This window comes from Drosophila yakuba, chromosome X (assembly GCF_016746365.2).
Source record: "Drosophila yakuba strain Tai18E2 chromosome X, Prin_Dyak_Tai18E2_2.1, whole genome shotgun sequence".
NCBI classification, from domain to species: Eukaryota; Metazoa; Arthropoda; class Insecta; order Diptera; family Drosophilidae; genus Drosophila; species Drosophila yakuba.
The window spans coordinates 19983483-20005497 of NC_052526.2; the positions used below are offsets into that span (position 1 = coordinate 19983483).

At 46.7% G+C, this 22015-nt stretch overlaps 2 protein-coding genes across 4 annotated transcripts in view; one reads left to right on the forward strand and one right to left on the reverse strand.

Annotated features, from left to right (window-relative positions):
- Positions 1-21045, reverse strand: part of LOC6526064 (chondroadherin) — a 29559-nt gene extending 8514 nt beyond the window's left edge. The window contains exons 1-4 of the mRNA XM_039373831.1: positions 20752-21045; positions 19731-20133; positions 5616-6286; positions 602-1785 (exon numbers count right to left, since the gene is read on the reverse strand). Coding sequence (XP_039229765.1) covers positions 631-1785; positions 5616-5738 — 1278 coding nt within the window. The 5' untranslated portion in view covers positions 5739-6286; positions 19731-20133; positions 20752-21045 and the 3' untranslated portion in view covers positions 602-630. The remainder of the gene's footprint in view (positions 1-601; positions 1786-5615; positions 6287-19730; positions 20134-20751) is intronic.
- Positions 18018-19175, forward strand: LOC6526067 (histone-lysine N-methyltransferase SETD1B). 3 transcript variants are annotated; one of them, XM_039373835.2, is made up of 3 exons: positions 18018-18260; positions 18313-18847; positions 18910-19175. In XM_039373835.2, exons 1-2 carry the CDS (start codon positions 18164-18166, stop codon positions 18741-18743), a joined length of 528 nt encoding a protein of 175 aa, XP_039229769.1. In that variant the 5' UTR covers positions 18018-18163; the 3' UTR covers positions 18744-18847; positions 18910-19175. The 3 variants fall into 3 exon arrangements, with proteins under 3 accessions (XP_039229769.1, XP_002101884.1, XP_039229773.1); XM_002101848.4 differs by having other exon boundaries at positions 18025-18260; positions 18334-18847; XM_039373839.2 differs by having other exon boundaries at positions 18179-18260; positions 18320-18847.
- Positions 21046-22015: the final 970 nt, after the last annotated feature.

A 22015-nucleotide genomic window follows, 5' to 3' on the forward strand; every position in this document is an offset into this window, starting at 1 on the left:
CTACGAATTAGAGTGCCACAGTCGGGCGAGTGAATAGAATTTGTAATTTCCGTTTTCGTTTTGTATGCTAACCCGACAAACCACCACCCTGCAGCACACTCTTAAAGCACACTCCACAATGGAACTGTATCCGAGTATCCAAGTATCCGTAGCTGATGTTGGCTGCACTGCAGCATTGGGTTTTCAAGCAGTTCAATTGGTTTTGGGGGGACTAGCGGATTCGATTGGATGGGGCTGCGTGGAATACTTATGACGATGACTAAACACTCTGTTGGCCATGTTTGCGATTGCATTTAAAGATGAGAGGCTATTGAAACCGTTTTCCATTTGCGAGTTGGCCAAAAACGGTTGAAATAAGGGGCACCGAAAGCCGGATTTTGTGGTTCTATGCGATTCTGCGACTAAAACTGAACCTAAGCAGGTGTTGCTTGACTCACAACCTACGTATACCGCATAAAATGTGAATGGATATCAACAAAATCTTCGTTACTAATTTAAAATGCATAACAGCTCAACCTAACAGCTAACCTGATCCGGCTCAAATGACCATTACATATAACTATGGGAATTGGCAGGGAATGATATGATGAATGATACATACCTCGGGTAATCGGTGCAGAACATCTCCGCCTAATTGCCCTTTCGCCTTTTCCGACGACGTCGCCAGGCCACATGACCCAGGAGCTGGGCCAGCCGATTGGCCAGGAGCCGCACGTGACGCCACTCCGCGCAGCTGGCGACCGCGATGAGCAGCATCGAGTTGATTCCAAGGGCCAGCGAGGCCGCTGAGCTGCCGAGATTGCCTTTGGTCAGCTGGTCGGAGCAGCGGCCAATGGAGTCGATGTCCAGCTCGCTCATCACCCGCCCGTTCACCTCTAGCGGCGAGATGCAGTAGTTCTTCTGCAGAAAGTCGGTCAGATTGTGGGCGCCCTCGGCCAGCGGTCCGTCCAGTAGGGTGTGTATGTGGCAGCCACAGGGGAAGTGGTTGCTCACCAGCTGCAGGTGCTCCACCCCGTCGATGATGATGGAGTTGGGATCGGGCGTTTCCAGCACGTGGTTGCCAAAGAACTTGAGATGCTTGATGGCCGCCGTGCTGGTGAAGTTGAGCTCCTCGATCGAGTCGATCTTGTTGTTCAGGATCTGCAGTGTCTCCACCTGGGTGAGCCCGGTGAAGGCATCCGCACAAATCACCCCCAGATCCGACTCCTGCAGCGTGAGTAGCAGGACATTCGACAGGCCGCGGAAGGTGAAGGGCGCCACCTCCTTGAGGTCCATGTAGGCCAGCTTCAGCAGACCCACCGTGTCCATGCCGAAGAAGGCGTCCTGCTCGATGCTGCGGATGCCCGAGGGCAGAATCAGATGGCCCACGTTGGTCAGGCTGGAGAACGCCGAGCTATCGATGCGGATCAGCGGATTGTTGGTCAGCAGTATCAGCTTGATGTTCGAGGTGCCCGCGAAGGCGTTGCCCTCGATCCGCTGGATCTGGTTGTGGCTCAGCAGGATGGTGGACAGGTTCTGCAGACCGGCGAACGCGAATTGGGCCACCATCTGCAGCGGCGTGTACTGGATGGAGAGCTCCTTGAGTCGCGGCAGTCCGCGGAAGGCGAACTGCTTGATCCGCGTTATGTTGTTCCCGTCCAGCGAGAGCTTCTTCAGCGCCCGCAACCCTGCGAATGAGTCCGGCTTGATGATCGGGAAGTTGTTCTTGGTCAGCGCCAGGTTCTCCACCGTCGCCGGCAGCTGGCGCAGCGGGATCTGCTCGAGGCCGCCCGTGTTACACAGCACCTGTGGACGAGATGTACTCTCTTGAGTGCGGACTTAAATCGGCAAATAAATATAATGGTGAGTCCAAAATCCTTGACCAGCCAGGAAACTTCTTCATATGCTTACAAGAACATTTATTAACTCATTAAAGAGGCAAAACATAAGTGACGAACATACAAAAATTTTGATATCGGTTTTTGTGACAGACAGTGATTTATCAATATTTATTTAACAATATAAATGCATTTCATAAAATCTAGAACGCATCACTAAACTGACTAACAACGATGTAAATTTTGGTAACTCGTTATGTTCCGATTCTTACTTATCCCTTTTCATCTCTCTACTATTCGTATAAGAATCTCATTCATAGAGTTACATTACATTTGAATGTAATGGCATTTAAAAAAGTGTTTCATAATAAATCATAATAATTTCATAATAATCATAAAATGATAATCAGTTTTCTACCGAGCATGATAAGTACATTTATGTATAGGTTAGTAGCGAATTTTATTTTTGAAAATAAAAAAGGAAAACTAGTGAAATAAGTTTTTGAAATCGAAATGGGTTAATGTGAATGGTGGTTATTCTTTGATTATACAACTTCTCCGCCAAATCGACAAAATTTGCCCACACCCACACAGATCCTGTCACATTGTTCGGGTCACCTTTTGATGTTACATTTATTCAAGATGGGGACTAAGATGGAGATGGAGATGATGGAAATGAAGACGCCGGGGCGGCAAGTTAGCTTTGTCAGCGGACTCATCGACTCATCAAAGGTTCTCGCTCTTAATCAGTTTGTGTTTTCCTGCCTTATGACATTTCCCCGCCCGCTTTTCCCGTGGGCGCCATTGATACCGCCGTGGACTCCAACTCCAACTCCATCTCCATCTCCGTGGCAACTAACAGCCGTTGGGCAATCAGATCAGACGCCGCATCGGAGGAGGGTCTCCAGATGCCGTGGTCGGAAGTTAAAGGACGCAGGACGAAGGATGAGGCAGGACCGGGGAGCGCGACTTTGTTTGATGCGTGGCGCGAAAATTGAATTTGTGGCTTTATTGCTGAAAATAAAATTAAATCGAATTCTTGTTTTCGGCGGCGGAGCGAGTCCGTGGTTACTGGTTACTGGCGAGACCCTTGTCTAGCATTGTTCTTTGCACATCCTTCGTCCCTGGTCTTCGCCGCCCTGCTCCTCGTCCTCGTTCTCATCCTCGTCTTCGTCCTTGGCCATTCTGCTTTGAGCCTTCGTTTTTTATATCTTTTATGTGTGCTGATGTGTGCGTTTCCCTGCCAGGAATTTTCTTGGCTTGCACTTCAAGAAAAAGAATTAGACGCTGTTTAAATGATCTTAAGGGAAACGTTTCTGAACCGAGTTCAGATTCAACCAATCTGGGTTTAGTTTTGAGCATTTCATATCATGCATAGAATTCCACAATACCCATTAATATAATCTTAAATGCTTTCGCTTATACAATTTCCACGAGAGCTATGAAAATCCATTAAAACAAAAAACTTCAACCTAACTACAAAATTAAAATGGTTGCTTGAAGTAGAAATCATTTTCCGAGTGTATCTATTGGACCAGAGTCCACAGGTTCCCTTTCCGGTCGCCAAGTAACTGTGCATAACTGTCCATCGCCTGTCACGTCCCTCTTGACCCCAACCCCCCGCCCAGCCCCATTACCACCACCCACCACCCGCCACCCACAATGGGAAGACAAGACACCACCGGTCCCCGCTTGCGAATTTCCTTTTGCTCACCTGGTTTTTCGCCCAACTTTGGCTGCACTTCTTGCGTAACATTTGCACAATTTTCATACGCTTCACCTTTTTAAATGAACGAATTAAAAGTTTCTTTCCCTGGCTCTCCACTTCCATGTCCTGCCAAGGACCTTTCCCTTTCGCCCAGTACAATCCCCCCTACAGGATTGTTATTTTTGCCTCAGTTTCGCTGCGTACTGTTCTGTTCTGTTCTGTTCAGTTCTGTTCTGTTCAGTTCTGTTCTGTTCTGTTCTGTTCTGTTCTGTTCTGTTCTGTTCTGTTCTGTTCAGTTCTGTTCTGTTCTGTTCTGTTCTGTTCTTTGCCGTTTAATGAAATTTCGTTTCTATGCATTTACAGTCGCGAATTCAAGCGACTCGGTTAAAAAGTCGCTTGTTCGCTGAACTTTAACTGCCACTGTGTTCGTTGGAGGAAGAAGCGGGGGGCGACGGTGAAGAAAAAGAATGGGTGACCCCAAAAAGTGTGCTACACTTTTGGTGCCTTTTTTTTGTTGGTGCCGGGTGGGGGGATGGGGAGAGAGGGACCTGAACTAATTTCGCCTCTTCAATACAGTTACAGTTAAGCGTTGCGAAAGGATACAGGCCCCTAGCCAGGCTCACAATTCCCAGAAACAGAATGAAATCCAACCAAGAAATGTGGAGAGCGCAAAGTGGAGAGCGCAGAGTGGAGATGGGAGAGTGGAGAGCGGAAAGCAGAGATAAGTGGAGAACGAGAGCTGGGTAAATCATTGCATTGTCTATAATCCGGAATAATGAAATCACTTAAGTTCTCAATTTGGTAGAAATGACGATGCCGACGTTCCCTCTGGTAATAAGGATGCGCATTAAGCGTGCTCCAAGGCTCTCGCGGGACACCAATGAATACGGCCACACACACACACACACAAAAATGCGGGGGGCGGTTGCGGCTGGACGGGATTGGGGCGTGGCAGACGGACAGAGACGCAGAAACAAGGAGGAAAATAACCATTTCCCTGCATTTTCGATTAATTCTCTCAGCTCTTCACTGCGCCGACGAGGCCGACGAGCAGCTGTGGCCATTGCATGACCACCAGTTCCCCAGGGATCCTCCCGATGCTCTAACTCTACAACTCTCCAGCTCCAGCTCCATCTTCCTTCTCCACTCTCCATTCTCCATTCTCCCTTCCCTCTTTTCCAGAGTCCTGTCTTTGGCGCCACCTCCTTTGACCACTGGCACTTCCGGAGCTCCCGATGTTGAAGGTTCTGCATACAACTCCATCGCACTGTGGAACTGTGCTCCAACTTGAAATGGAAATGTGAAGCCGTGGTGACCCCAACAGGTGCACTTTTGGCCATTTGTTCATTTAATAATCTAGTACTTAATTGGAAATTACTACGAATTTCGGTTCTATGACTTTCTAATTCTACTAAAACTGGAAGGGAAAACTTGTATATCGAACCAAACATTTATCTGAACCTATTTAACATTTATCTTCTACTTATAATCTTTTATACATATTAATGTAAATATTTTCAGCTCAGTATAATTTTCAAAAAAAAAATTACTACAATTAATATACGTAATATGAAACAAGTCATTAGGAATATCAATTAAAAATCATGAAACTGCTAAAACTTGGCCTAAAACCCCAATCTAATCCTTGGCTTTCATTAAATCAAGTCTTTTGAGAGTATATTAATGAATCAGTCACTTCGTTATCATTTGCATGCATCCATATGTGTGGCTCTGGGTAATTAGGTAATTGGTGTTGACTGAGCTCGGAGAACCTAATACTAATGCTTATATGGATCGGATGGGAAACCTGTTTGGTGGTGAGCCCATGTGCTGGAGTCTTGCCACAAAATCCATTTTCTGCATTCAGCACAGAAGCCATTCGATTGATTATCGCCAGTGTTCCTGCAAAACAATTATGTGTACATAGTGCCTGTGTGCCATCTATCTACGAATGCTATGATATCTCGTATCCACTGTGCTAGGCTGCCCCAAAGTGCAAACCTACCTACCATAAACTCCCGATACTGACGGCATTTGGAGCTGGGTGGGTGGACAAGTAGACAAGTGGACAAGTAGATTGTTAAGCTTACTTGAGTCTGGGACAAGCAGATGCACTCGGCTGGGCATGATTTGGATGTTTCGGTTTGTTGCGAGTTCCACAGGCAGACGACAACGGAGAGCGCAATTATGAGCACCAGCCAGGAATTGCACATTTCACGTTGTTGCTGACACGACAGTTTGGCGGCGTAATTGAGCTCTATTCTCTCTTGTCCGGCTGCAGTTGCTCCGCTCCTCCTGCTCCTACTGCTCCTCCTGCTCCTACTGCTCCTCCTCTGGGCCAGATTCTCCAGCTCCTGCTCTTCTAGCCTTCTGCTCCTGCTTTTGGTGGGCCAAATGGATGCGCCTCACTGCCAGCCTGCGTAGATTTTCAACTGCTCAACTCGGCAGCCTCGGCTTTTGTTGCCTACTTTTCTGGGTTCCTCCTCGCTGCTTCTTCTTGCTCGGCACTTCCCTTAGTTATTTATGTTTTTATATTGCGTTATTTCATTTAAACTTTCCCTCCTCTGCCGCTCGCTCCTTTATTATATATTCTTAAGCTTTATCATATTTATTTACGCTTCTTCTTCCGGCTTCAGCTCCAGCTCCTGCTCCTGCTCCTGCTCCTGCTCCTGCTCCTGCTCCCGCTCCTGCTCCTGCTCCTGCTCCTGTTTCAGCCCCTTTTGCTACGTCTGGCGGGGGCGGGGGCGTGGCATGCCAATAACTGCAAGAGATGGAAAGCAAGAGGTGGATATAGATGCTGCTTGGATGTTGGATATTGGGGCACAACAATATTGGAATGGGTTAGTATAGTTCGAGTTCGAGTTCGCAGCTTGCAGTTGCAAAGTCCAAAGGCCGAGAGTGAAGCAATGCGACACTTAAAAGTTATGGCTTACTCCAACTCAGTTGCAATACAATACTCCTGGACTTTGCGATGCATACTGTGTACGAGTATGTACAAGTATGTACTCGTGTCAAGTACATATGTATATAGAAGGGCACATAGCACGTGGGCCACTAAAATATTTAAGCATAAGCCTCGTTCATTTATATCAATCAGGTTGGTTGCGGGCCAATTATGCCTTTGACAGCTACGGGACACAGCAGTTATATTTTAATTAAAGCGGACAGATCCTCTCTCGAAAACCGCCCCAAACGTCAGTTTGAATATCGGAATCACTTTGGCCACACGGCCATTAAGATGGCATGCAAAAATGTGATGTGGAAAATATTTCTGGAGGGGAATTGCAAACTCAAGGTCGCCTGTATTGTTTATTTGTTTGAAATTTACATGCCAGAGTAATTACTTTTAAGTGTAAGAACAATATATTAAAGTACAGCTTTTATCAAGCAGTTGCATTCGGGATTACTAGTTTTATTTACAATAACTTAACTTAACTTCTATACGCTCAAAAGAACGATTATCATTATAGATCTTGCTATGAACATAAAATCATAATTAGCTTTATCCGAAACTTGAACTTTTTCCATTAGTTCCTAATTAGCTTGAAGATTCCGAAACAAAGATAAGCAGAAATAGAATGCTTGGAAAATGATAATCCGACGTCAAGTCTGTGCAATAAATATCTACAATAGAGATTTAAGCTTGAGGTTTCAGTGCCTGCTGCGGTCCGGTCCGCCTTTCGAGGCTTCACTGTGGCCAGGCCGCAGGTGGCATTTAATTTCGCTTCTTTGCTGGTTCGCCTGTGGCAGGCTGAGTCTTTCCGGATTGTCCGCTCAAAGCCTTCGACACATCCAACATTTATGCCGGGATTAGAAGACGGCTGACCAGGGGGATGGAGGCGGGGCGGGGCGGGGCAGGGACGAGGTGACAGGACAAATGCCAGATGTGACAGCCGGGATGGAAGTCCAGCCTCAGGATCTGGGCATCTGAGTATCTGGGTATCTGAGTATCTGAGTATCTGAGCTGCAAATGCAGATAGGCAGGCGGCAGAGATGCAAATGTAGATGCAAATGTTCGATGCCTCGGCTCCGCTCTCCAAATAGCCCCTTGTTAATCATGTATAATAAATAATGCCCAGGTAGGAGTTAAGTTGCAGCAGCATCAGCATCGTCAGCAGCAAAATCACCAGCAGGAGCAGCAGGACGAACAAGGATGAACAAAGCCAAAGCAATATAATAACTGAAATTACTCTAAAGAGAATTTGCAATGAGGCAATGTCGCTTGCACTTGCCACCGGGCTGAGATGGTGGGCTTGGGTTGACACAGCTTGTTTGAAATGTTTAAATGCACAAATCAAATATGCAAGCAGTCCGGCATCCAAACTCCGAACTCCGAACTGCAAGCTGCGAGATGCGAGATGCGAGTTGCGAACCAGCAGAGCACCTGATGTTAAAGGAGTTAACCCCTCCTAACCCCAAACGACCCATCGTCCACAAGACTCCAAATCCTTGCTGCAGCATCGGCTTTTAATTGGACACCGAGGATGGCAAAAAGGAGCTGGCTGGCTGGCTGGCCGGCTGGCAGGACAACTGAGCAGTTGAGCCTCGGATTCGAGAATGCAGGTTGCAGAATGCAGAATGCAAGCGAACGGCATCAGCATCAGCACAATAATAAACAAGCGCAGGCATAAATGCGTGACATTATAATTGAAAATCAACAAAGCAGGCCAAGCAAAAAATGCTGCAAAATTAACTATTGCCCAGTTGGTTAGTCCAACTCACAGATGCATCTGCATCTGCATCAGGATTGTTGAGATAATTATGGGCAATCTTGCTCTAAATACTTCAATATACATATGTACAAAGCATGATGGGATGGTACTCTTTCTGGAAAGTATATAATATAAATACAAGGCAGAAGCCACAGTTTCAGTACGCGAATTTTTATTGTATATAGATCTCCCAACATTGAATAATCTATTATTATTATAAATTTAGTAAGGATGTTAAGCCATGTAAACTAGTGTTATCAAAATGTTGGATGTAAGAGGTAAGGTAACGATTTCCCACTGCTTTCTATATTATTCTGCATAATTTGAAACAAATCTTTTGAAATGTGTTTTATTTTTGCCTGGAAAATGGCATTCGATTGTAACCTTTCGGTTATAGAAGGGCACTGCATACCGAAAACCTGAACTTTCCGTGGGAAATCAATGGAATTATTCGACTGACTCGGCTGGCAGCAGTTTTAAAAATCGCGCAGGAAAGGCGGGGATTTGTGTGCTACTTGCTGGCGATAAATACATACATTTTTTACCAGATTCTTGGCTACCTTCTCGCCGAGTGCAGGATGGGTATGTCAGTTGGATGTGCATTGGGATGGGGATGGAGATAGAGATAGAGATGGGGATTCCCCGGATTCGCGACTTGCCGTCCCGCCCGCTTTGTCTGAACCCGAATCTGAATCTATTTCCGTCCCATGCAATCGCATTACTTTGCGTTGCCTTCATCTAAAAGGATAAAGCAAAATAACAAATGCCAGCACAAACTCAAATAATGTACAGACAATTGTGTAAGCAGCACAGGCAACGGCGGCAGGACGACGGGTATGCCAACTGCTGCCAACTCCATTCTGCCAGGACTCCATCGGCTCCGTAAGTGAGTTCTACTCCTCACTAGTGTGTGTGTGTGTGTGTGTGTGTGTGTCTCTGTGTGTGTGTGTGTGCGGAATCAGGACAATGGCAAAAGGAATCGCAAATGTGGCAGAAGGAACCGACGAGCTCAGCATGGGAGTCGAGTCGAGTCTGCGATATGGCTTAGCATCCACTTGAAACAGGAATCAAGCCGGGCATCAATGCCTTTAAACAAACATGTGGAATATGTGGTGGTGGCCACCAGGATATCCAGAACCCCCGTGCCCCTTCCCACTGTCTGGCGGATTCTTTGCCCTGTGTTGACGACATCGTCTGCCATTTTCAACTAATCAATCAATTTTATTAAGCATTTTATTTAATTTACACAAGCAGCGAGAGCAGGCTAATGTCAGTGTGGTCATTCTATTACTTCTTTTCAAGTTCTTGGAAGGTTTGCAGTGAAATTCCCTTTAAAATGTAGTGTATCATCTTTAATAGGTGATATATTGTGATCTTTATCATTATCATTAGCGCTAAAGTGAAACAGCTGAGAAAAACGCAGGTTAAATGTTCAAATTGATGTTTGTTTGGCGAAATTTTACAGAAACAGTTGAAACTATTAGGGAATAGAATTGACAGGAAAATATTGACAAAGCGAGTGAATCAATTTTGATGGATGGTGCGATTAGAAGAGGCGTACTTCTCATTCATTTCAAAGCCGGTGATTAAAATTCAAAAACGAAATCCGCAAATTGAAATCAAAACGAAAGCAATCAGTGCAGCTGGCCCCTATATGAATGCAAACATGTGCCAATAAATAAACCAAAGATGAAAATCAAAATTAAAATTTCAAAATAAATAAATAACATTTCAATTTACACTCTCCTTAAATTTTCCCCTAATTCTTTTCCACCGCCAATTGCGTTTGTTTTCAAGTTTCAGCAGTTTCAGCAGTTTTCTCCTTCTGACCAACCCAGTTGGGGATTATTTCCGGGTAAACTACGGCGATAACCAACTGCCAAATGCCAGGAAGGTGAAACTCTTTTTTGTGAGAGGAAACTTTGAAATCTAATCGAAAGCAGCGTCGTAGGTCACAGCCCTGAAACATTCACAGGCCAGAGTTTATTAAATGAAAATAATGAAAACAAATAGCAGTGCTCTGCATTGAAAATAAGTTTTATTGGGAAATCACAGATTATTTCTATACTACTATACTATATTGTATATGCAGCAGCAACCAAATACCATTCGCCTAACTTAGTGCGGCAAAATTGATGTCTAAGATGTGCGTATATATCCAGGACTTCGTAAACTATCTGCAAAAGCAAAAGCAAAAGCAATAAGCTGTGTTTGGTTTCTGGTTGGGCATTCAGTCGTGTCATGACAGCAGAATGTGTAAGCTGTTTGGCAGTCGAGACATGACTTTAATATTTTGAGGGACTAGAAGAAGGTGTTGGTCTTCCTCTAAACTCTAAACTCTAAACAGAGTTCAAAAGCAAAATAGTTGACCATAATTACAGATACCGAAAATAAGCGTATCATGTGCGCTCAAGCTCCAGTCATTACTTTGCAGCAAATAGTAATATGTAGTAGTAAATCAGTAGTAGTAGTTACTGCTGTTTTAAAAACGCCTTTATTGGTTTCGGGGGGGCAGCGTTTATTCCCAAATGGTTTGATTTCGAAACGTATTTTGTGTGCGTTTCGCTTGAATAGAGAAGTTTATTTAAGTTTTCCAAGTTGTGTCTGTCTGTACACTGCTGCTAATTCCCCCGATTCCTGCACTGTTAACTGCATGGAAGCGGAGCGATCCAGTTGGTGGGGGAGGAGCAACTGGCGGGGTCATAACTCACAGGCTGGCTAGCTGTGGCAGCTGCAACAAGATAGAGGAGAAAATAAATAGGAAATAAATAAAAAGCACGCGAATAAAACAAACATCTTTAACTGGATAAGTGATAAAAAAAAAAGAAGCCAGTAAATGGAATTATTTGCCGAAGGGCGCGGAGTAAGGAGCGCACTGGAGAGAGAGCGAGCAAGTCCTTCAAGGATGGGACTGCCATCTGTGAGTGGAGTGGTGTGGAGTGGCGTAGTGTAGCTATTCGATGGCACTGCGTAGGTGGTCCTCGAACACGGACCCATCCACCCATGAGGATAATTCCAGAAACCAAACCACAGGGCAGGCAGGGCACACGCATTGCGAGCTGCGAAGTGCCGAAGCAGCCGGAAGGCGAATGCATTAGATGCTCAGCGGTTGCAGCTCTTTAAGCTGCAATGTCCTGTTCGAAGGACACTTCATTAACGATCGACTGGCAGTGCACCAATTCGCTTCAGTTCGGTCCTTGCTTCTGTTTCTGTTCCTGTTCCTGTTCCTGTCCCTGTTTCTGTTCCTGTTCCGGTTCCTGTTCCTCATCCGCATACACTTCCTGTAACTGGCAATCGGCTACATCCCTGGCAAGGTGGCTAAACGAGTCCGACGCATCCTTTAATTTAATTGCAACTTTGGCTATTTGCCAGGCATATCCAGACACCCATATCCAGTGCCCAATGTCCACAGTAGCCATGTGTGTGTGTGTGCTGGTGTGTGCATTCCTTATCTTTTCGCCCAAATGCCTGTGCAAAATGTCACTAATCAAATTATGAAATGTTTGTTAACCAAGACCCCCGGCAGTTAAAAACGGCGACTCGAGCGAGGACAATGAGCGAGCAATGATGATGGCCAGATTGATAAGGCGGAGTGGAGGTCCAGGATCCGTCCACCTGGTCACTGGTCCACTTTTCACTGGTCCACTGGTCACTGGCCACTGGACTCTGGACTCTGGACTCCGGACACTGCTAACTGACCGGTCTCCAAGCCGATAACGAAACCGCAAAGCGCCCCTCAAATTGCATAGAGAAATTCGCATAAACGTACGAATACAGTTGAGCTGCCCATCCCATCCCATCCCATCCTTCCGTCTGGGAAAGGGATTTCCCACAAGACGCCATGCCCCGAAACAGCCTGTGGCTCCGAAATGGCTCAGACTTGTCTGCTCCTCCCTGCTCCTCCCTCAACGCCTCTTTGTGCTGCGGACTGCTTTGGCAGGCCAAAATTTGTGGCTGTCAACGGCACTGCCAAGTCCACTACCACTAGCACTTCCAATTCCACTCCCAGTTCCACTACCAGTTCCACTCCCAGCTCCACTACCAGTTCCACAGGCTCTCCTCAAAAACCTTGGCCGTGTGTGGCCAGGCTTGAATGGCTGAGACTTCGACGCCATCTTCATCTAAGCATCTTATCTTGGCCATATTCCCATATTCTCATGAAAGCCAAGTGCGTGACCTCCCACCATGGCAGCCAAAACCTGCCGCAGGAGGGCTCAGTCTTCCATCTGGTTGCTGGATCACCGAAGGTCCTTCTCACATGTTGAATATGTTCGTGGTGGGATTTAGGGGCAAGTGGCATATTGTAACATAAAATATGGCATAATGTATGCCATAATGTGTTTTAAAGTATTTATGATTAAATAATCTAAACGAAGTAAAGCTGTATAGCATTTAATAACTAATTGATAATTTAAAGTCAGGATTCTTTGGTTTCCATACGTAAGCCTCTTTGAACAAGAACATTACGTTAATATAGATACAATTTAGTTAATCGTACTGAAAATAGTTTCTTATCTAATGGATTAGAGTCTCCCTTAGAAGTCATATCATATCACCATCATATGAAAATAAAGCTATATAAAGCTAATTGCTGTGCTTCGCTCTATCCCTTCAATTCAGCAATCAACGACTTTGATCAATTTGTCAAAAAAAAAAATGCACAAAAAAAAAAGGGGAAAACAAAAAGACAGGGATAGTCATCGACTTGTTGGCATTTTTCTGGTTTTTGGCTTTCGCCTTGGGGCGTGTGAATAGAATGCCCATGCCACATGTGGCATGAGTGAAGTGGGATGTGTGGGCGTGTTTATTGGTGTTGCTGGCAAATTAATTGGGCAAAGGTCCAAGGTTACAGCACATTCTCTATGCTTCTTTTGCTCTTCTGGTGGGTCGATCGCATAATTCAATCATTTAGTCAAATAATCAATCATTCAAGTGAATCATTAATTAATTCAGCATCAACCATTTGGCTTTGACCCCAAACCAGGCTCCCTAGCAAAACACTTTGCTCGCAAATGGGTGGCATGGGTGGGCGGAATGGGAATGAGAATGGGATTTGTGCTGCTAAGAATGGTGGTTAGTGGGCGAGTGAATGGTGGTGGGTGGGTCATAGCCTCGTCCTGGGTCTCGTCCTGGGTCCTGGCGCCAATCTGGGTCCTTGGCCGGCTCGTGTGTATTTGTAATTAACTGTTATTTAATACGATTTGCTTGATTTCGCCGGATGATGGGAAACAAAACTGTTGAGGCATCCCCAAGAGGATTCAGTCCCAACTGCGGTTATCCACACCTCCCCCCACTCTGTGGGTGGGCGCCCACTCCTCTCCCCTGCTCTCCTCTCCCCTCCCGCTCCACAACAACAGCCACTCCGGGCAGGGATATTTTAAGCACCGATTTAATTTGCCAAACTTCCTGACGCCTTCGTTTCGGCCTCATCATTTGTTTGTCCGCCTGCTCGTTGGTTCGTTGGTTTGTCAGTTTGTCTGTTTGTTTGTTTGTTTGTTTGTTTGTTTGTTTGCCCGCCCCGCACTGTCTGTTTGCCATTGATAAATGTTTGCGGGCCCGATGTTCGTTAATGATGACACTTCTTATTGTCAGCTCGTTGGAGCCAGTGAACTCCAGTGGACTGAGTGGACTCACTTGGTGATTTGTCAGTCATAAGCGGACGCGTCCCGTCGCATCTTGACAGGTGTGGAGTCATAGGGGCTTTACTCGGTCATTGCATTCAGCTGATTAAGCGATTTAATTCGATTCCATTCAATTCCACTTGAGCCGACTCCACACACAGCCGTGTGTCTGAATGAAACCGCAATAAGTTGAACGAGTCCCCAAGGACACGCCGACGATACAGGCAAGGACTCTCTGGAAAGCCCCGTAGACGGACTTCAATGACAAAAGGCGATGGCGATGACGATGACGATGGCGAAACAAAGGGAACTTTCGCAGTTACGGCCAAGGATGAGCGGAGTTCGACAGTAACTATATCCATTAACTATAAAGGTAAGATAGCGCTCGAGTAGAGGGAATTTCCTAGTTTTATAATCTGCGATTGTAAATAGAAAGATTACTATCCGTTTATTTTTTTATTTTGTATGATAAGGAACCACTTTGCAATCACAATCCTAAATCAATCTGCTTGCTTTGCGCCCAACTAATCTACCCTGGTGCGCTTGCCGTCGGGACAACAGGGTACTGCTGGAAAACAGGTTATAAAAACATGTGTAACTAGACGACTTACAAGGATCACGCACTCCAGTGACACTTAATGCCGCCACGTCGACGCCGGAGACGAGAGGTTACACAAGTGAGCCGAAGTGCGGGGAAGTGGACGGAGTGGAGGAAGTGGCGGAGGTGGCGGAGGCGGCGGAGGTGGCGGGAGCAAGGACGATGAGAGGAGGCCAAATGTCAGCAACTAACACAGACAAACGCAATTAGCTTTTAGCCATCATAACATTATGAACGGCAGGCGACAGCCAACGAAGTAGACGACGACGTCGTCTGAATGCTAACTGCTAATGACAAGGATGTGGATGCGAAGGACGACCAGGATGGCGGGCGGGGGATGGGGGATGGGGGCGTTGGAATCCGGTAGCTGAAACCGAAACTAGGGCCAGTACTTTTCCAAGGGAGTTGGCGGTGCTGGTGGTGGTGTTGCTTGTGTTGCTTGTGGAAAGGAGCAGCGTTGCGATGCGATGTGGTTGGGATGAATGCCGAGCTGTGAGCATTATGTTGAGTTAGAGCCGTAGAGCGGCAGGACGAAGGAGCAAAGCTCACGGATGGCACGCGGCTGCCAACAATGCTGTTAACTTGTGTCGAGATTAAAATAAGGACACTCGGCGAGCAGAAAAAGCCCCAGACCCGACCACGATCTCCTGCCCATTCTGCCCCGTCTGCAACTCCCTTTCTCATCCGGATGGAGGGATGGACGTGCCCTCAACACGCAGCCAAAGCCAAAGCCAAAGTCACAGTTCGCAGTCGTCGGTGGAAGTTGACTTGCATGAGTTGCGAGCTGAAGCTTTGTTTATTATGGCAATGCTACTGAATGGAACCCTGGATAGTCGGGATGGGAAATGGGTGACGGGTGCCGGGTGACGGGTGCCGGGTGATGCAGCTGCCAAAGTGTCCTGTGCTTGAATTGGATAATTTCAGGGGATCGGGGTAGGGGGTTTCAGGGTCGGACAAGACCTCATCATCCTGCTGGCTTCTAAAAATTACTGCGTAAATGATGATATGAGATTTGGAGCATTTCTGCGGCATCATTCTGCGGAAGCGGATACACGAGTATGCCCCCGACACGGAGTCGCTTGGATGTTGTCGCCACCGGAAGGAAGTTATTTAACGCATACCCACACACACTCACACACACACACAGACACACACACGCAAACACAGAGAGACATAAAGCAGGACAGGAAGAGGATGAGGATGAGGATGAGGGGGATTATGTGGCACGATAATCATATTACGATTACGTCGCGTAAAATTTGCGCCACTGCCGGGTGAATGAGTGATTGAGCGAGGTTTAAGTGGCAGCTACCGGGCTACAGTACAGATGCAGATACGGATACAGATACAAACACAGATTTAGATACAGATACATATATGAAACTGTGAGCACTGCGAACTTCAAATAATTAAAGACACACGTGCGGAGAGTGAGTGTAATACCCCGCTTGACTTTCGACAGGACATGGAATTTGTACCAAAAATTATGACATGATAAAAGTTGAATCCGGCTCGACGAACCCACACACCCACACCCACACCCACACCCTGCCCTCCATAGCCCCGTTCATAATTATTTAATTTTATTTCATTGACTGTCGAGGACCCTCGCCTGCTTCTTCTGTTGCCGGCAAGCATGTCACTGTCGCCAATCGTCATCAACGTCGAGCTCCTGTCCCATTCCCATTCCCATTCCCATGCCCATTCTCCATTTCTGGATTTCCGGATTTCTGGGCGCGGAATGGTGGGTCGTTGTGGGTCGGGCACAAGATGCGGATCGCTTAGCATTAATGTCTTTCATTTATTGTCATTGTTGTTAATGTTTTTTGTGCTGTGCATGGGAAAAAAGCATTTGCATTTAAGCGCCGCGAAAACGCCAAGTGAAAGGGGTTCCTCGAATGGGCGGATGGTTGCTTGGTTGGATGGTTGGATGGGTGGATGGTTGGATGGGTGGATGTGTGGGTTCTTCAGTGGCCGGAGCAGAGATTTTGCTTGGATGATTTTTATTGCTCGTTTGTAGTAAATTTGGTGTGTAATTAGAGAGAAAAGGGTTATTATGTTCGTTAACGCAGTGCGCTCCATTCCCCACCCAGAATTTCACTTTGGGAAAGCACGCTTTAAGCTGGATAGGGAAAATGGTAGGAGCTGCAACTGGATGGATGACTGTGCCGGGCCTGGAAAATTTTTAGGCGACACAATGCGAAACCAAAGACGAACCGCAAAACGACTGCCTCTGACGACCGGAAGGCCTCGGAACAGACAGAAGGCAGTCGACAGTAGACAGAAGACAGAAGACAGAAGAAAGCGAAACAGCTACAGAACTACTGGAGCTGCTGCAAAAAACTGCACCGAAACCAAAACAGAAATTAAATTGTGGCTCGCCAAAGTGGTGCTGGTACTGGTCCCGGTCCTGGTCGTGCTTCTCGTCCCAGTCCGGGCTGGGCTTGATCCTCGGTCCTGGGTCAAGGGAATGCGAGTGGAGTGGGCAATGCGAAATGGAAATGGAAACGGGCGAAAGTTCGTAACCAGTACTTTGGCTTTGGGGTATATTAGTTTAATAGGTTGGCAGAAAAAGAAGGCTTAGATATAAAAATGTAGAAAACAGTTAATGGCACTAGAGTTATAGTTAAGATATGTAGGTACAAATACGGAGTACTTATTGGGTAGATGGACTATACGCCTACTTGAAATCTAGTGCGTTTACTTGTTGTGAATTTTTTTTTTTTGTATTCGCAAGTAATAAATAAACATAGAAGATAGGCAGAAATTAATTAGTAGCGCTAAAAAAACAAAAAATTTTATTATATGTGTTCCCGCACCATCGACATGGTAATTACACTCATCATAATTAATATCAATTTATAAATTGCATTAAGGCCGTTCGTTGTCCGGCAAATTGGGTCTGCCCTATTAAGTGGCTTGCTTGGTACGCTGTGGTCGAGTTTCCCACCGGATGTCCTTGCAACGGAGGTGTGGGATTCCCGAGGAGGCGAAGGAGGCGAAGGAGGCGGAGGAGGCGTGTCGCCTGGCCCAGATCAGAGTGATACAATGATAGCGACTCCGGAGCGAAGTGGAGTAGAGGAAGCGGGTCAGAGGCAACTCCGTGGCTCGTTTTTATTTGTTGCATTTGAGCCCCGGCCATGGAAATAAAATTTCAAATGTAACTTTGCTGCGGTAGCCAGTTCATGTACGCGTTCTCGTACGGGTGTGTGTGTGTGTGTGTGGCCATGGGAGTCCTGTGTCCTTTCGGCAAGCAATGTGTGCATGTGTAGCGCGGCCTGCGGCCTGTGACGATGCCGCAGTTAGCCCGGTCTCCAACTACGGCTCCATCTTGGCCCTGTCTCCGTGGCATTTTCCGTTTCGAAGACCTCTGCCGTTGCCTTTGCTGTTGCCTTTGCCTTTAAGGGCATTGCAGTTGGAATAAAATTTAATTCACCGTCCCGGGAGGAAGCGGCCAGGACATTACGTGCTGGCACTGTCGCTTCCTGCACCCATCTCGAATCCAAAATCCCAAACCCAAGCCCCCAAACCCAAGCACCGAAACCCAAACCTAATCCGAGTAGCATTTGCCGGGCAAAACATTTCCAGCACGCATGGAAACAAGTTCGGAATCACAACGGGAGGCAGTTAGACAGTCGGAGGCTGACCGAGAGTTACAGCACATGGACGTACAGATATATAGGATTCGGGATTAGACGCAATCGAATATGGCCAGCGACACTGCCGATTCTAAAGCCCATATGGAGGTGGATCTTTCCACTAGCGAAAGCGAGCCAACCAGCAGCGGCGATACGGATAGCGAAGGTGATTACCAATTACCATATACCAATCCCCATATATGTAGTTCCACTAATAGCGAACAGCACATCCCATCCAGATGCGAGCTCCAAAGTGGCCGCCCCTGACACCAGTCCCCAGACGAGCATGTACAGTCTGCTGGCCGGAGAATCGGACAATGAATTGGAGGAGCAGGAGCAGGAGCAGGAGCAGGAAGACTTCTGCGAAGAGACTATCTCCCTGCTGGCCCACGAGATCCTCTGCTGCGAGGGCGACAGTGACTCGGAGGTGGAGACCGACGGCGAGGACATCGACGAGGCCAGGAACAACGATAGGTTGGCAGAAATCCTACAGTTCGGGCTGCACAATCCATACCGACCCATGTTGAGCGACGAGGATGAGGACGAGGAGGAGGAAGGCTGTTATCCGATCGTCAGCGAGACAATCTTCCTGCTGGATGAGGATCAACAGAGCGAGGAAAAGTCCGATTCTTCTAAAAGGAGCTTTTAAAGTAGGGCTGGGCTTGGTTAAATTAGCATTTTTTTTTTTTGTTTTCACAGATATGAATAGCTCATGGAAAAACAGCAAATTCAATTGTCAGGATAAGGCCTAAAGTAATTAGAAACGTGTTATCCGAGTACCACGACGATTCACTTTCGTTTTTTATTTTTTTTAGCCGTTTATCAACATATCAACATTTATGTATTCCCGCAAATTAACATATTGTACATTGTTTTATGCATTAGGTGCACAAATGGCCCAGAGCGGCAAAAGTGCGACTCCCTCAGGACCACAGACAATCTAGCCTTTTTGTGTAAATCAACAGCATAAAGCATCCGTAGAAACAGAAAACGAGTGGAACGAGCTGCTGAACCCACCCACAACTATGCTTAGACTTTACAAATTTGTCAAATTGTTTTTAATAGAGTAAATTGATTGATACCATGGCCTACAGACCTTTACTAGAGTTGCCTTGTAAAAAAGCAGCTCTAGTTTAAAAGATTAAATTTAATTTATTTTAGGTACCAATTTAAATATAATATATCAGAATTTCTTGAAGTGAGTGAGCCTCATAGCGCTATTGGCTTTGAAAATTGTTATGGGAGGTGGCTGCCATATTTCTGTAATTAAATATTCATGCCTAAAATGACCACTACTGAGACTCAATAATTGAGCAAAGCGCAATAATTACTTTAAGTTTTTACACAATTAAGTTACAAGTTAAAAGAAACTCAATAGCTTTTTTTCTTCTTTTTCGGGTAAAAAGTGTGAGCAGCTCTAATTAATATTTATAGCATACTAGGTTTATTTTAATTCATGTTACAAAAAAGGACATTTTGGGATCTGCTTCATTTCGGTTGAAAACCCCCAGGCGCACTTGTATTCCGACTTAATTCTGGGCTCAGTTTGTTTTCGGGAAGGATGCTCCCACATGGCACCACCCACCTGCGATCAGGCTAGCATCCCTCTTGGATCACTTTTCACGTTGTCACTCACCTGTTCACACTCAAAGTGGCTGGATGGTCGCTCAGGACACCTGAGGGAGATGGGTCCTGGTGCTGGTCCTGGTGCTTGTGCTTGTGCCACTGATGGCGATGTTGATGGCAACTGGGACTGCGATTGGGACTTCACTGTGACTTCAGCAAAATGCTGACAGGCGACGGCAACAGGCGGGCTGAACTGCAACTGCAACTGCAACTGCCTTTCCCTTGGCAGCTGGCATTTAGTATTTAATATTTTCGCCTCTGGTTATGCCTCGGTTATGCCTCGGTTATTCCTCGGTTAGTCCTTCAGTTAGTCCTTCAGTTAGTCCCTTAGCGCCTCAGCCACTCGCATTTGCCATTTGCATGGGGCTGGTCTTTAATTGCAAACTGGCAGCGGCAATTGCTGGCAACTAAAACTGAAAAGGACGACAAAGGATGAGAAAGCGAAATGCGAATGGCAAAATGAAATAAAACATCAGGCGGAAAGCGAATGCAGTTTGCAGTTTGCAGTTTCCAATCTGCTTTTGCCTCTGCTACTGATGCTGCTGTTGCTGCTGTTGCTGCTGTTGCTGTTGCTGATGATGATGATGATTCCTATTTCCATTCGCATTCCCATCCCATTCCCATCCACTTCGCCTCCTTTCAATTCGACTGCACTTATCGTAATCGGCGTTTCGGTGTTGGCTTTCAAATTGCCCGCGACCACGTCAAAGCGACCACAAAACTAGCTGAACGGCCAACCGTTGACCATCCAAGATCCAACATCTAAAATCCACCGCCCACCGTCCACTGTCCACCAACAGCAGGCAATCGAGGACCGCAGGTCAGGTTTTAGCCAGTTATCAGCCGGGTTTAGTTGGGTTTTTGGTTGGGTTCAGTTGGGTTCGGTTGGGTTTGCTTTGCTTTGTTTTACTTTGCTTTGTTTTGGGTTTGGGTTTGGATTGGAGGTTTGGATGGTTCGGTTTGCTGATCAGTTTGAGGTGGCAACTGTTGCGGGGGCCTCAGCGAAAGGAAAAACCAACGAAATCACTCACCTCGCACTCAAAACAACACACACGTGATTCCGGGCAAGAAAAAAAAAAAAGAAAACCGGACACAGCTGGACAGAAGAGAGTGATGACAAAAAAAAAAATGTCAGATGGGTATGTCACACACCAGCCACTGAACAACAGCTGAACTCTTAACTATAAACTATGAACTATGAACTGCGGGTCGCGTCAAGTCTGGACTTGTCGAGATTTGGCGAGAGATTTGCGGGCCACGCACGTATCCGCATCCGCATCCGGTACCCGGTACTGATGTCAACAAGCTACCACACGCAACTAATTCAAAAAATCCAGCGAACGGATTACGGCCACTGTCCGCATTGCCAGCCGAAGCCGAAGCCATCACCAATCGTGTGGCTCGGCGCCAGCCGAAGCCGTTTCCGAACTGACTTCGTGCCACGCTCGTGGGCGCTCGGCTTAGGCAATCGTGCGATGTCGTTGGCATTCGGCTGGCACCGGCAGGAGCAGTGGTCCGCAGTCGTTGGTCGCCAGCGGAGTGGTTCGCACGTGGCCCGGCTGCAAGTGGCACAGGATTATTATGGATGAGACCCCCCCCCGCGTCCTGGCCGTATTCCCTTTTCGTCCTGCCAGTCGGTGGGCATTAACGTGCTGTGCGCTTTATTTAAAAAAAAAAGCAGCTTAACCTGCTTTTGTGACCTTTTCCCTTTTGGCCAACACGTGGCCAACGGCTTCCCCAGCAGCTTCGCCTCACATTTGTCCACCACCGCCAGTGCCGGCGATGGATAGACTGCGTCCACGACCTGGGCCACGCCATGCGTGTTGATAAATGGGTTTTTATTTTGATTTTATTCACTGTTTGCCTTGTTTTTGCATATTCATTGACGAGGCTTCGACTTCGATTCCGACTACGATTTCGATTCGGATTCCCCTCGTCCTGCTCCTGCTCCTGCTTCTGCTCCTCCTGATCCCCATGCGAGGTGGGTCCGGCGGCGAGTGCAAATCCTCTGCCACCTATTGCCTGCGGGCCGTGTCTGTGCTGAAATGGTTTTCAATTTATTAGCAATCAGTGGCATTAACAGCCGAATGCGATGCTGTTGCTCCCCAGCGGATATGGCTACTCGGATTATAGCCGGGTCAGTCAGATAGGAAGCCAGTTGTCACTGATCATCGACGGGGACGATGGAGTGGGCCAAAATACAGAAGGCATTGCCAAGGTCTGAACGATGAGTGTGTGAAGTTGGTATCATTTCAGTCGCTATAAAATTTGCTAACTTACCCTAACTTAATAGAT